Genomic DNA, 16,318 nt, shown 5'->3' on the forward strand with positions numbered 1-16,318 from the left:
TGGCTTTTAGTCTCCAAAATAATACTTAAATATATTCCATAATTAAAAACGCATAGATTATGAAGTTAAGATATTATTAATTTTAACATTCCGGGTATATCAATAAGTTTTGAGATATTCCTTATAAATAAGTTTGCTTAGCAGGTATTGTAATATACTTAATTCAAAATTATATGAAATTAAAAAGGAATTGAGAGAATTTTTTGATAGTTTTGAAGGCAAAGACCGTATGGTTCTGGTTATAATCGTTACAAATAGTTTCAAATTAAGATATTATGAGAGTGATTATTCTGGAGACGTGACAACAACAATAGACATCCGAGGGTGTTTCTGTGCCCCAGCCCTAAGCCTCCCATGAGGACAGAGGCTTTCTTGGTTTTCACTTACCGGGCTGTAGGTGCGGGGGACCACTGCCCCTGCGCTCATAACCGAGCCCTGGCTGCGGCTGGTCGTAGCAATTATAAGGGGCATCCTGTTGTTGCGGGTACAGCATAGGGGCGGGAGGGATAGATTGCAAGGGGTTGGAAGGGTAATGTGGAGGGGCCTGATTACCCGGGAACGATCTGGGCGAACTCAGCCCACCTGCAACACACGCAATCACCCTTAGAACGCCCAATCCGTTATGTGGATGCGGAGTGGTTTGCTCTTATACTTTGAAGTGTCAGGAATGTTTTGTTTTGTAGTTTCCTCAATGAGAGATGGATAATTTCTTAGGTGGTTAATGTACTGTAATTTTCATAGTTCTGTTCACTATTCGACTAGTGATAAGATACAAGTAGAGTTCAGATTCATTTAAATTTTATTTTCACTATCTTAGTTTCTGCTCTGTACTCTGTATATTAACATTCAAACATCAAATGAACAAAAAACACTGCTACTGATATGAAGATAAAAATATATTCTAAATCTAAAATATATTGTTTTTACTTTTTTTGTTTTTTTTGTTTCAGTTTTAAATAGTTTCTGAATTATAAATATAAATGTGGAAAAACTAATAATGCATAAACTAGAACTACGAATCTAATAACCCAACCTTACCAAAGCCTCAAGGATATTTGTTCAACAAAAAAACATAGTTACTGATTGTACATGATTATTTCTTGGTTTTGATTTCCAGTGTTTAGTAAACTATAACGTTTTTTTGTTGATTTTTATTACTCTATAATAAATTACTAGAAAATAAACAACGTCATGCCTTGCTCAAGTCAGTTTCCTATGCCCAGCGGAAATAGTTACATTAATCTATCATTGAGGAAAGTACAAGAGAAAAAGAGTAAAGTACATGCACCAAAAAGTATGTTTGGTAAACCACTGCAGTAAATCTAAAAGAAAACTTCTACAAACACTTTGATAGCAGATAATTAAAAATCATGCCATTAAATTGCATATTAAAAGGTCGATCACCAATCTATAGCTTTTGTGTTGAATTATTAATATATACAAAAATACAATTTGAAAATATTTAGCCTATATAATACATTTAAGTTAATTCGAGATTGCTATACATTAATAAATTCCATATATTAATTTTAAGTTAATATGTGATCCCTATTCGATTCAATTCTATTTGGAATCTGAACACAACTAACCTGTCATTTGCGTTGAACTGGTAGTAGGCACACTGTTAGCCCTTTGGAGTCGTTGAAGATACTGTGTTTGATTATATGTTGAGTTCGGAGATGACGGTGGAGGAAACTGGTCACCACCAAAAGGCGAATGTCTAGTTCCTTGTACGCCAGGACTGTTCATGGACCTCTGCTGCGGTTGTGATTGAGCTGGTGGTCTCTGAAAATTGCGGCTGCCCGTTAGATTTCCCTAGAGAGAGAATAGAAGAAGAAAAGCATAGAAGGTAGTTAGTTTTAAGAAGTGGTAGATGAAATATAATATTTGACGGTGGTTTATTAAATTGTGACAAAATCGAATGAAGATTTAAGTGTAAAAAGTTTCATACCATCAGCTGAGCATTTAACATAGGGTTCTGCTGAACACTCATCCTTTGTTGAGCCCAATTGGCTGTTCCAGTTCCATTCCCTGAAGGGTAACCCTGTCTTGGGGATAGTTGAGCATTGTACTGTGACTGAGGGGATAAACGGGACGTTTGTTGGTTATAATTGCCCGCGGTCGTTTGTGGTTGAAAACTTTGTTGGTTCAAAGGAGATGGTAGTTGTGACCGTGGCGAATATGGTTGTTGTTGAGGCTGTGGTGGAACTGCACGTTGGTTTTGTTGCGGTAGCTGAAATATTTTTGCAGTTAAAAATGTGCTTTCACAATATGTAAAAACAAACATACGTTTGTAAGTAGTTAACATAGTTATTACAAATATATAACAAGTATTTTCTTACCGTATTAGAATTTTGTAACTGTGCATTATAATTAGGTGATAACTGAGACTCTGGAACGCTATTTGACCGCTGCAAGGAAACATTTGGTGCTACAGTATTATTCAGCAAATTGTCTATGTTTTGAATAGAATTAATTTCGGCTGTAGTAGCATTGGACGGAATCAAAAGCTGCTGTTGTTTCTATAAATGCGTATCGCCATTAGTCATGTCATAGTAAGTTAGTATAATATCTCTACTACCTGTTGCTGCAATAACCGTTGTTTTTGTTCTTGCTGCAGTTGCATTTTACGTTGCGCAATTAAAATCTGGTGTTGGCTGGATAGGTTAGTAGTGGTATAGAGTGAGCCTGTTCCAGCTCGTACATTAACAGGTCTCTGATATTTATTGGGAGGGTAATTTGGTGGTGGAGGATATCCCAAATTGATTTGAGATGAAACCTAAAAATAATTTAAATAAACGATGTTTGTATTGGCAATATCATTACAATCGGTAATTATTAGTAAATGTAAACTTACATTTGCAGAGTAAGCTGGTGGTCTGGTAGGCAGTGAAATATTAGGTGAAGAGGTACCCTTGAAGACACTCTCTAATTGCCTTAAAGAATGCTCAATAATAGTAATGGCAGCCGTTTCACTGAGATAATTGCTCGTTTGTTGACCTTCGTTGACGTCCAAGTTTTCAGGCACAAATTCAATCACTTGATCCAAAAGTTCCGATAAATCCGGATCTAACATGTTTGGCTGGGGCAGAGTGTTTTCACCCCAGTTGTTGTTATCTGAGGTAGATGTTGCTTGATTGGTAAATATGCCTACAAGTATTATAGTAAATAATATTTTCCTAATACAAGAGTCAACTTTAAGAAAAAATTTCCTTAACAAAGATAACTTACTAGTTGTCAACTTACTATTTAATTGGTTAACATTCTTTTGCACATTATTAGGATAGGTCCCTTGCGATCTTCCAATAGATCTATTTCCATTATTAGCTCTCAAATTGTTATTGGGAACCATGGGGTTAGGACCGCCCAATTTGGCAGAATCTGTATAGACTCTGGGCAACTCTTCTTGAGGTATTGCGGATATCACACTAGGGGGAATGGGCGGTATTGATGGTGGTGTTGGTGTTTGCTTTGCCAATAATGAAGCGAGCATTTTGTTTCTTTTGCAAAGCTCACTAGATGATGATGAAGCAGATGACGAGACCTGTATAATAATTTTATTAGGATATTTAATTAAAATTATAAAATTACCTAAAATTTACGATCATAGCTAATGGCTTAATGTTATGTTATTCAAAAATTTTATTTAAAAAGTCACATAAGCAGTAGTAAATATTGTTGATGAAATATTTTGGCTTCTAGTGTTTAGTGTAATAAAACAGATTAGATAAAACCAACGTTCGACTATCAATTACTCAACACATAAACCAGATATTAATAAATTTATATATATTCGGTTGGTTTTTTAACATTACGTAAACAAGTTTAATACCTGCGATCCATCATTGGTTCGTTTAGGTTCCCGTTCGTCTTTTTCGTCGATCGGCCTTTTAGAACCACGTCGCTCTCCAGGTGAACCAGGCGGAAAACCCAAACTTCTCAAAAGCGTGTCCTCCTGAGGTCCACTATCATTTTTCTTATCATCATCGTCATCCGTTCCTTTCTTGAGAAGTTGCTGTAGAAGCTCGCTGGGTTTCTTCATACCAGCTTTGGCTTCAATGTCGTCATCATCACTTTTGTCATTCAGAAGCTGGAATTAAAAATCATGCAATAAAAAATCATTCTTTGTGGATAACATAAGGCTATATTGTAATTTTTTATATAAAAAATTTTTTTTTGAAAATTTAACATTTTGGACCGGTTAAAGGCAAAATGTACGCGAAATGACGATAAGATAAAAACAGCTAATTAGATTTGAATATTATTATTTTTCATATACCCAAGTCGTTTTGTGGGAAAGTGTCATTAACCGAACAATTATTATACTGGTTATTGTAATATGTATATATGGTTTATATATCCATTAAAATATGTATTTTTAAAATATATAAATAATATATTTGATAACCAGATATACACACTGTGCACATGTTAATGTTTATAAACATAGGTAACCAAATATACATACACAGCAAAACAGGATGCTGTTTTGCGGTTTCAGTAATTTTATATTTTAAACAGCAACATATGAGTTAAAATTATTCTTATATAACGTTTCAATATACATAAATGTAAATAATCTCGTGATATAAATTCAACGAAAATTTAACCAATCAAATAAGACTTATAAATGTGTAGTAACATTGCATTACGCAAAAGATAAAAACCTGGACGTTTAAATCTCCACTATTCCGTTTATTATCGTAAAAAAGCTTTCTCATTATAGGAATATCAAAAATACAAAAGTGAATGTTGTTTATCTTAGAGATAACAAAATTATTTCTGTTAAATTAAAATGTCGCTAAGTACAAAAATATTATGTTAAATTACATGTTGCCAATGTTTTAAAATAAATAATGTAAACATTTTCATCCGTTTGGGAATCTTTCTTATTAAAAAAGTATGTCAAAGTAATAAAACGTTTGTACAACATTGTAACATGTAATAATGAATTTCTGGAATTACATGATTAAAAAGGAAAGACATGAGTGACAATTTGTAATGATTCCTGTAACACTGTTGATAAATTATCACTTTTCGTTGTCAAATACTACTTCACTAGAAATAAAAATAAACTTTGGTTGCTTTAGTAATCTTTAAAATTTCTAATATTTAGAAATTAAAATGTCTACGCAAACTTTTGAATTGTAGATCACAAAAACAAATATCTTTTATGTTGAAGACAATTATTATAACACCTACTGACAAATCCTGCAGCTAAATAAGCAAACATATTTGTTGTTTATATCTTCGTATCAACTGGAATGTTATATTTGGTATTAATAAGTATATAATCAATTTTTCAAGATAGAGTGGGCTGTAATGTTAGTAAATATTTTTTGGTATGGTCATGGACGACTCGCCTGATAAGTTAGGTTAAGTTCAGTTTAGACGTTAGACAAGAATTAAATAATTAACTTAATGCAAGTGATAAAAAAGGTATTTGGATATTACTTAATGTTATAGAGGAATATACTTGAATGTAATCCACATGACAGTTAATTTATAGTGATTATTACAATTACAACAATTAAATATCAGGCTTATAAGTTTAGTTTTAAAGATTTTTTTTTCATTTTAATCTTTATTGCGAAAAAATCAGTACAAGTATGTCCTTCGTTAGCTACTAATTTTTACCATTTTTCTAATAATTTACGGATTCAGAATCACACGATGTCATTTCCATGAAATGACATACCGAAAAGATTAATCATTTAAAAGTAATTTATATAAAAACTGGTATAAAATTACACACATAACAATTATGCACGGCAGTAAACTAGAGACAATGTATGTATGGTTAACTAAAGTCTGATTTTCATGTCAATATCTATAAATGCAAATATTTGTAATTTTTATTTAAATGGAAATATGGAATTTAAATATTATTTTAAAAAGTATTTGCTGCATTATTAATTGAATACAAAAATAACGCATTCTATATACATTATTCAACTATGGAGATAATATATGTCAAAGGATAAACTAACTTGATCTTTTCACGTAAATATCTGATAATAGCCGTGTTTGGTTCGTCAGTAAACAGTGCAATATTCATTTAAGAAAATATTTTTATTATCCACGTCGAAATACCGATAGTTAGTTAAAATACCGGTCAATGGAACATTGTTAATGTAAAATATCAAAAACTGCAGATTTGGTGACCTTCGAAACTATATTAATTCCGACATTTGGAAAGTATAACAGTGTAATTTTTGATAAGTTTGTGATTAGAATGAGTTTATAATGTTTTTTTAAATATAGTAATAATATTTAAACAATTCTCCTGAAAATAATAATATAAATATGAAGGTGTCAACATTTTCGTATGTTTTAATTCTGATTCTAACCTACAAAAATGACAAATGAATTTCAGGTTACTAACTTGAATTTTGGAAGGTAATTTTTAACAATATTAAATAAAAACAAATCGGGAATAAAAAATAACATAATTTTAATGCTCTCTTTTTGATGGCTCTTGCAGTAAATAGTAGTTGAAAAACAATTAGTTACAATAAAGCCTTGAAATTAAATAAAACATTTTGAGAAGAAATTATATAGAGGAAACTTCTAATACCTTTTCGGAAGTCGAATCTTTTTGAAACAAAACAGAATATTTAACAATGATTCGTTAGTACCCTTTATTCGATCAATTGATTGTTAGGTCAATCATAAGTCGAATTAAATTAAACGTACTAATAAAATAAAAACAATTATAATGTTATCAATATCTGATATGCGATAATAATTTACGTACACTGTAGATATGCGAGTGTATTTAATGCAAATATTCTAAAAATATGAATCTTCGCCATTATAAGTCGATATTAAGTGAACATTTTTCTTTCTTCGAACGATAATGGTGGGTCTTGAAATTTTCTTCACGTTAAATAGCAAATATTTACCTAAAAATCTTTGGTGATAAGTGTTATCTGGTTTCTTTAGGAGAGATTCTTAACTACTATCGTGTAATTTTGATTATCAATATATAAGAAATATATAACAATTTTAATGTAGCCTTGACCAAAGATAATCATCTTTAATTATACTATATAGCCACCTATAAACTCCAAGTTTTTGGTTTTATTTTGTATATATATATATATATATTGTATTAAATGTTAAATATATCATTCACAATTATGTTGCACTCTTTAATATATTCTTTTATGCAGAATATAGAATATACAATTAGGCAGCAGTACGACATAATTGAATAATTAAAAATAATTCTGTGAAAACTGACCATTTTAGTTGAAAGTTGAATATTTGAAGGTCATAGTGACGTTAATTATGTTGCGGTAGTTGTAATAATAATGAAGAAAAATTGATAAAAAACCAGGCTATTTATTATATTTTGTAGCAGGGTTGTCAAATGATGGGAAAATAACGATATATTTATATAGCTGACCTAGTGATACCATAGGTATTATAGATTAAAGATTACAGATTATTTCTCCATGAATAATAGGAAATGGTCATTATTAAGCAACAAATATTCAAATATTTATGCAAGAAAATGTATTATTGATTTAAATTTATTTAAGTTTTATTTAAGAAGCGTTTTGAAATATACCTGTTTCAAAGAAGACTTTGAAATCTGTATATTGTCTATCGGAATTTATGATATTGCTCATATTTCTATATTGTACAAAATTGTTGAGCAAAATTAATACGAAAAAAGCACGGAATATGGCGAAATATGTTCCATCCCCTTTTGAAAAATGCCTGTATTTTTGATATCGGGATATTAAAAAAGAAATTTAGAATTCATACAAGAGGGCATAAATTAAAATATATTCGATTGATGTATATGGATGTAGGTGTATCGGTTACTGCGAGAAAATCATTTCTGATTCCGGTTGTTTTTCTGAAGTTTGTGGGTGTTATTTCGTTGGTTTGCTTTATAAACCATATCAATATCCTTTTGAATTTCCGATAACGTGTTGTCCTATGTCCACATCTCGTATTTTAGTGTTTCTCTTGCCGCATTACTACGAATCCACTGCACATGTGCGTTGGGAAAGGTATCGATATTGTTTAACAGCCCCGGTAGGAAAACTTACGATGATATCTCCGTTCCGGTAGATGCTACGTAGCTTGAACATCTCGGCAACAACAACGGTAACAACACGCACTTGGTTTGAAGCACTGGGCTTGGCGGATTTAGTTTACTCCGGCTATCTTAGCAGAAACTGGATGATTTTTCGTACACGTCGTCATTGCTCCGGGCAATGGGTGGTGAGTACAAAGATAGCCGCGTTGATACTGATCTGGAAACGAACGCCCTTAGCCCATCGGAAAAACAACATCGCACGGCAGCAGAGTTGGAGGCCCACAACGGCGACGACAACAACAACAACGCGCCGCGACAAGAGCGCACGGTACTTGGACGTGACAAAATGCCAAACAACTTATCAGTACAGCCGTGCAGAGCCAAGTAAATTTTCTTATCGCTGGCTGGTGGCTCGGCTAATACGACGAAACTGAAATTATCTTTTTTTAAATTATTGTCTGCGTTCGGTGGTATCGACGAACGTTGTCGTGGCTGATAAGGGCCCCATTCGTCCTTTTTCCGACGTGCGAAAACCGACGAACTCACACGACAATAAATCGGCGACGTGCTGCCATCGGACGAAATTCTTTACGTGAACTTCAGTTGTTTTGTGCAGTGCGATGGAGGGGAGAGGGAAATCGCCACATATTAAGTAAACTAGGGGTGTCGGCCGTCGAAAAAAATATCGATACTATCTAAATATTTTAAAGAACAGCGATATTTTTAATTAAACATCTAAAATTAAGTCCCAATTTTAAAAATGTATTAGGCTCAAGTAAAAGGTTTTTTTTATAATGTTTAAAAATATATTGATAAAAAAATATCGGACAAAAATATCGATTTTTTTTGCAACAATGCAATTGGTAACAACGAAACAACAACAGTTCGATGGGCTATACTTCACTGGGTTAAGGATAACTAATACCCATTTGATTTAAACAAAGTGCTTTTATAAAGTTTTTTCAGCCTGTGTGTGTTATGCAGTGGCGATTCCTGATCGAGTCCACCCTGCGTTCTTTTCTGTCGGTAAAACTGTCTATTTGGATGATAAATTGTTTCTCAATAGATAGCATGGAAATAGCTGTTAAACGATCTTCGGCCAGTGAATTTATTTTCTCCTTCAATGTGTCTCCTACATTGTTTTCTATTACACATTTTAGAAGAGGTAGTGCACCATTTAATGTTCGGCAAATATTTCTTGAATAAACAACTGACAGTTCAGTTCGTAATCGTTCTTAATCAAGTGTGGGACAAAATAAATATACGGAAGTGAGTTTATCCTCAGAAAATTTATCGCAATCTGCCCTTAACGCGTTTAACTGAAGTTAAAATCGATAAGAAGAAGAACAATGAAAGGAAAAGAAGGAAATTGTGACAGAATGACGAATCGAAAATGGTAGGTTTATGTAAAGAAAAGTCTTGGATAATGCATAGAGGCTATCAATGCGAATGAATCTATGATCCAAAAATTCAAAAAAAACATCATCGAACTACTCCTATACACATCTAATATGGTTCTCTGAAAGTGGCGTAAGAAGTTGCAGCCACACGGAAAAATGTTTTAGAATGTAAAGATCAATTTCCTCTATGAACTTAAGCATCTTGTTACTATTCATAAACCCATAGAGTTCGCGCATCTTCCTTATAAATCATAAATAACATTGAATTCTCTTGGCAATAAGTAGAAACGGAAAAACTGAATATGTATCAAAATGAGAACATCACTATTAATATATATCCGATTATACTGAATAAATAATAATCTACACTAATGACTACGAATCAGGATATACTTATTTTATCGTAGTGGCTAAAACAATCATTTTCCAAAACCATCAATATAAATTTGGGAAAACATATCTGATATATACATTTATTGCTCTTACTTTTTTTATTTGCAACTCAGTATTTGCTATATTATCAATTTTATCATTTATAAGTTGAGTTAATCATAAAATACCAATTTATTTGACACGATCTGATATTTGGTACTTTTTTATATATAGAGTAAGACATTTTACTATCATTAGTCTGGACAATTAACAATTGAAATTTGTTAAATATTAAAATAAACATTCATTTATTTTTGAGTGTATTTTTAATACATTTTCTGTCCCTATAACAAGAAAAAGGAAATTAAATCGAATTCAATTTATTTATGAGACACTAATTTTTTAAAACAGAAAAAAAAGCTGAACAGAAAAATTATCAATTCTCAACTAACAAATATTAATTAGTTTTTTTTTCACAACTTAACTGACAAAAGCTACGGGCATGTGTTAAGCATCAGTGTAATATTACTGAAACTTTTTACATGCCTATTGCATAACAATACATCTTGAAACTTTCCCCTTAGGAAAAACAAAATTGAACATACTTCAAATTATATGACAAGATACTTGTTCTTGGAAGTTCTGTTATATTCTCAAGCCGAAACAAAATACACAAGTTCGTTCTACTAAAACATTTTTCTATATTTAAGATCTTATATGTATATAATATAATTGTTTTCCGTTAAATTGAATGCATCAATAGTGAGTAGTTGTCAAGATAAATTTGGTGAAAAGACGACGCCATAACAATATGGCAATATCGGACTACGTCTAGACTATACCAGGTCATGAATGGGAATCACCTTTACCTTTTATCCCTTTTTACTTCGGTAGCAATAACTCACTAATATAAGAACCGTCGTAAAATAGAATTTTCAATTTTTGTGTTCCTGTTATGGCATTTTTTAGCAATAGTAAAATTTATGGATTAGGTGTTTATAGTTTATGACGTGACCTAGCTGGTGATGTTTTGTGTGCCATTCTTAGTATAACCACTGTTGTATAGTATTTATTCAAGTGTTATCATTATAGTTGATTGAATATGTTTTATCAATATTATGACGTCAGTACATCGCAATCTTGCCGCATCAACTTAGAATTTTGGTTTACTTTTGCAAGTTTGTAACCTCTATTATTATTAGTGTTTAGAAATTTTATAGACATCTGACAACACTGCCGACGGTATCAACAGAAATGGAATTTTATGATGGCTTACCTGTTCCAACGCATCAGACAGCATTATGTCTCTTTAACTAGCGAATTTTACCTGCGGTATTTGCCAATATAATATATCAATAAAACATCCAATGCACATCACATTGTCACATTGTTTACAGTTTTATAACTTCTAATTATTGTTAGTAACATTTTGAAGAATTTTGTAGGCAATTCACACATCAAACAGCATTTTCTATTATCATTAGTGTTTTGAAGAATTTTATAGACATCTGACAATACTGTCGATGGTATCAACAGAAATTGAATTTTATGATGGGTTACCTGTTCCAACGCATCAGGTAGCATTCTGTCTCTTTTTAACTAGCGAATTATACCTTTTACCTGCTGAATTTGCCAATATAAATTTATCGAATAAAACATCTAAAATACATCACCAAAATATATGACGTCAGTATGTCGCATCAAATTGAATTTGTGGTTTACAACGTTTACAGTTTTATAACTTCTAATTATTGTTACTAACATTTTGAAGAATTTTGTAGGCAATTCACACATCAAACAGCATTCTCTATTATCATTAGTGCTTTGAAGAATTTTATAGACATTTGAAAACACAGTCGACGGTATCAACAGAAATGGAATTTTATGATGGGTTACCTGTTCCAAGGCATCAGACAGCATTATGTCTCTTTAACTAGCGAATTTTACCTGCTGCATTTGCCAATATAATTTATCAATAAAACATCCAATGCACATCACATTGTCGAATTCAATTGAATTTGTGCTTTACAACGTTTACAGTTTTATAACTTCTAATTATTGTTAGTAACATTTTGAAGAATATTGTAGGCAATTCAAGCATCAAACAACATTCTCCATTATCATTAGTGTTTTGACGAATTTTATAGACATCTGACAATACTGTCGACGGTATCAACAGATATTGAATTTTATGATGGATTACATGGTCCAAAGCATCAGGTAGCATTCTGTCTCTTTTTAACTAGCGAATTTTACATTTTTACCTGCTGCATTTGCCAACATAAATTTATCTAATAAAACATCTAAAATACATAACCAAAATATATGACGTCAGTATGTCGCATCAAATTGAATTTGTGGTTTACAACGTTTACAGTTTTATAACTTCTAATTATTATTACTCATCAAACAGTATTCTCTATTATCATTAGTGTTTTGAAGATTTTTATAGACATTTGACAACACAGTCGACGGTATCAACAGAAATGGAATTTTATGATGGGCTACATGTTCCAACGCAACAGGTAGTATTCCGTCTCCTTTTAACTAGCAAATTTCTACCTGCTGCATTTGCCAATATAATTTATCCAATAAAACATCCAATGCGCATCACCAAAATAATGACGTCAGTGTCACAATGTTGTCGCATCAAATTGAATTTGTGGTTTAAAATGTTTACAGTTTTATAACCTCTAATTATTGTTACTAACATTTTGAAGAATTTCATTCAAGACATTTCACACATCAAACAGAATTCTGTCTCTTTATAACTAGGGTAAAACTAGTTTAAAACTAATTTTACATTTTTACTGCATTGGCTGTTTTATTTTTTTAGTTGTGTGTCATTTTATGTGCGTTGAATTAATAAAACCATCGAAAGCTAGAAGACTTGTACTTGTAATATTTATCATAAACATGTAAGTTTATCAAGAAACCTAAAAATTGTTTACTAACATTTACGTTTGGTGAAATTAATTCAAATAATTCAGGATTGTAATACTAGCGTTTAAATCTAATCTAAATCATCATTTATTACGAAGTTTAGAACAGTTATGTCGAGTAAATTCTCTCTCAACAAGAAACTGTGGAATTAAGTCGCAAAAAATATTTATTCTCTATAGATATAAAAAATGTAAAAATTCTGTTGTCGATCTTGTAAAATACGGCATCAAATTTCCTATCTAAGACTCGAATAACGTCTCTGTTTGATTCAACAAACACGTGGGTTAAATTCTATGTAAGACACGCGTAATTGAAATTCGAATAGTAAAGTGTAGAATGTTGAAACTTACCCTCCCGTACGATCTACCCGTGTAATTTATCATCATATAGTTCATAATCCACGAGGAAACAAACAGGCACAGTGTTAAAAGTTCACACAAACACTAGGAAACGCTGTCTCGCAAATTGCACACCACTAGCAGAGGACGCCACAAAACTTTTACCTGGCCGACCACCGTTACTACCCTTAGACAACGCACGACTCTTTTTCACTCGACTTTTCACGAAACCTTGCCAAAGTAGAAAACGTGACTGTGTCGGATGCATCCGTTTAAATCGGGGTCCGAATCGTCGGGGGGCGGACCGAACGTCGTAGACGAGGGGTGGGAGGGGTGGTGGTGTGGATCAGGGTGCAGGTAGTTCGGACGGCTACATCCCCTGTGCTCGGCCGAAAGACATCAAAAGATGCGCAACAAGTTTCGAGGGGGACGGTTTTTCCTTCGGTGCGGAATTGGGGTGTTTGACATGCCTTTACTTACGTCAGACGCTGTTGCCAAATCTGCCCGTCGTAAGATTATTGCGTTGCGGGCGAATTAAGTCACATTTCTAATTTAACGAACTCGTTCATTTTATTGCATTTTAATTAATAAATAATGTGCATACTCTTTGATTCTCATTTGATATATAATAATTGTTCATTAATTTCAACATTCAACTTGAATGTACAACAAATATAGTAAATTCAAAACAGTAATGACACACGTGACCAATATCTGTCTGTCAAAAGTTGTAAATTCGCTTTACAGTCAGTCAGACAATATTTTCCTTCTCATTTTGTTCTCTTTAAAAAGAGATTTTAACTTTTAAGATAGAAAACTATTTTTTTGGGAGTATTAGTACGGACGCGGCCACTAAAATATCTCAAAAAATAAAAAACAATATAATCTTAAATTCACCAAAAAGAAACCGTTTTATGCGAAACAGGTGACGAATCAGGATCAGCTTAATGTTTCAGAGATCAAATATAAGAAATGTATAAAAACAGTAAGTAGTCTTTTTCAATCGAAACATAATTTAATACAATTACTTCGGAGAAAATTGTTAGTCTGGAAAGTGTCCATAAAAAGCTAACAGATATACAGTTATTTGAGGATGTGGAACATTCCTTCATACAATGCTGGGTAATATAGGATTTAACTGGTGTAAAGATAACCCACGAAGGGGTTTAATGGAACTTCCAGAGATTGCTTTTAAAATTATACAATTTTTAAAAACATATAATAAAATCAAGAAAGAATTATTATATCAATTTATATATTTAAATGAGACATGAATATTTCAGCATGGTCCATTGGGTTGCTCATGACAAGATGATAATAAATATAGTGTAAAGACAACAAAAGTTGATGGAAAAAGATAAACGTTTGAATAACTATCGATTAGGTTTTGTTAGTCATAACATTTATTAATAATTCATTGCAGACATATAGTTCTTCATGCTGGAAACAGGAATGGTTTTAATACGGATGCAGAATTAGTGTTTTCCTCTAAGTCCAAGGTTGACCATGGAGAAATGAACCATAAACTGTCTTTGCAGTAGTTTTAAAATCAGTTTTTAAAGAACTTGGAGGAACCATCAGTTATTGTTATGTACAATGTATGTTATCTACCATATATATAGTACACTGGTGGAGAAAATCCCAACAAAGACTGCAATTAAGGAATGGCTTAAACGTTAAAGAATGAACTATTTCAAATTGTTACTCGGTAAATATAAATGAAATCTTTAATTGCATTATATGTAATTTACTTTTTTGGAAATAAATAAATAAAGCCTGAGAAAAGATACATGGTAGATCCATCCGATTACTGAATGTTACGGCCACAGAGTATTACGTCTTCCTTCCTATCAGTGATTTTTTATCCAATTAAGTTGATATGGGGTGTTGCAAAACATTATTACAATAGATATTCAGGTCGACGAGGATATTCAAACCAGAACTGTCTGGATTTATGGAAAGAGGCATTGTCAAAAATAACACCTTCGGTTTGTGTGAGCTCAATCAAACATATTGAAGAAGATGTTGATAAATGGTAGAATCTTGAGCAAGTTTTTGATAGATTGGAAATAAACAGCTTAGTTATTCAATTCATTAGTGTTTCTGAAAGTGAGACTGATTGAATAAAACCTTATGAATGTTGGTTTATGATTCAATGCTGACGATTAACAAGACAGGGTGATGAAAGAGGAAACCACTAAAGGTCAGTATACAATTAATATACTTTAATTGTAGCAAATTGTATTATAGAGTGTGAAAGCTTTATGAGCATGTGTGTTGTTGTTCATAATATACATGAACGTTTGGGTAAAATGTATGAGGAGAGAAATAATAGTAATTGTTTTGCAGATATGGGAAATGCATTAAGGAGAATGCAGTGACTTTAATGTAGTTTTATCAAGAAAGATGTATACAGGTAGCAACAGGACAAACTAAGGGGAAATATAGTAATATCATAATGACTTTACAAGGAAACACTTTATTAATTTTTTGAAAATAATTTTCATTTCAATTGATACGTTTAAAATCGATCGTTGATTCTTTCAATATATTTTAAAAAGATTATTAATATCACAAATGATAACGAGCCATTAAGATGGGAACGACTACGTCGAAATACACACCATCATCTCAATTAATCGATAGTATCGTTTATGTTTTGATAAAACATTTCATTATGTCTCACTTAATCGACCATTTGAACACAGATATTGTGCTTCATTACCTATTCCGCAAATATTTTCCAACGAAAAAAATTGCAATTTTAACCTTATCGTTAACACAATCGCTCAAAAAAATATTAGGTTTCTTTATTAACATGTGCTGTGTTTTGTTGGTGTTAATGAATGTTTGCATTTAGAACGTGATTACTTTATTAACTAAAAATTAATAAACATTATTTTTATGAACTCTATACAATAACATATTTTTTATTATGTTATATTTGATTTCATATGACACTTGATTAGTGTTTCTGTGATTGAAGTGACAGTGAAATATAGTAATATCACAATGACTTTACAAGGAAACAAGCGTAAAACATATATATGCTCTCTAATGAAAGTAAAATACATTACTCAGATATACAAATGCTAATTAGGTGGATTAGGCCTCCAGTGATTATCACTACATAAAAAAGGCGCCTAGAACTGTAACTCATAGGTGGTGTGGAAAAGAGTTCAATGAATATATAATAAAACAACTGTAAC

At 31.9% G+C, this 16,318-nt stretch overlaps 1 protein-coding gene and 1 long non-coding RNA gene across 22 annotated transcripts in view; both read right to left on the reverse strand.

Moving 5' to 3' along the window:
• tai (basic helix-loop-helix family member taiman) overlaps positions 1-16,318 on the reverse strand; it is a 693,988-nt gene that overhangs the window by 3,877 nt on the left and 673,793 nt on the right. For 14 of the 21 annotated variants that reach the window (XR_013004949.1, XM_076399165.1, XM_076399151.1 and 11 more), the window contains 8 exons: positions 3,833-4,090; positions 3,247-3,544; positions 2,858-3,150; positions 2,582-2,779; positions 2,343-2,522; positions 1,952-2,233; positions 1,590-1,815; positions 388-582 (listed from right to left, as the gene is read on the reverse strand). Coding sequence is in view for 20 of the 21 variants with exons in the window: in XM_076399165.1 (XP_076255280.1) it covers positions 388-582; positions 1,590-1,815; positions 1,952-2,233; positions 2,343-2,522; positions 2,582-2,779; positions 2,858-3,150; positions 3,247-3,544; positions 3,833-4,090 (1,930 nt within the window). In the remaining variant the exon portion in view is untranslated. The remainder of the gene's footprint in view (positions 1-387; positions 583-1,589; positions 1,816-1,951; positions 2,234-2,342; positions 2,523-2,581; positions 2,780-2,857; positions 3,151-3,246; positions 3,545-3,832; positions 4,091-16,318) is intronic. The other 7 variants (XM_076399166.1, XM_076399162.1, XM_076399161.1 and 4 more) reach the window with 3 other exon arrangements.
• Positions 13,122-16,318, reverse strand: part of LOC143193155 (uncharacterized) — a 28,793-nt gene continuing 25,596 nt past the window's right edge. Inside the window, exon 2 of the long non-coding RNA XR_013004950.1 lies at positions 13,122-13,340. This is a non-coding gene — a long non-coding RNA (uncharacterized LOC143193155). The remainder of the gene's footprint in view (positions 13,341-16,318) is intronic.

Source organism: Rhynchophorus ferrugineus, unplaced genomic scaffold, assembly GCF_030347505.1.
Source record: "Rhynchophorus ferrugineus isolate W39M unplaced genomic scaffold, kcgeb_rfMv2 rfM3, whole genome shotgun sequence".
In the NCBI taxonomy this organism is placed as follows: domain Eukaryota; kingdom Metazoa; phylum Arthropoda; class Insecta; order Coleoptera; family Curculionidae; genus Rhynchophorus; species Rhynchophorus ferrugineus.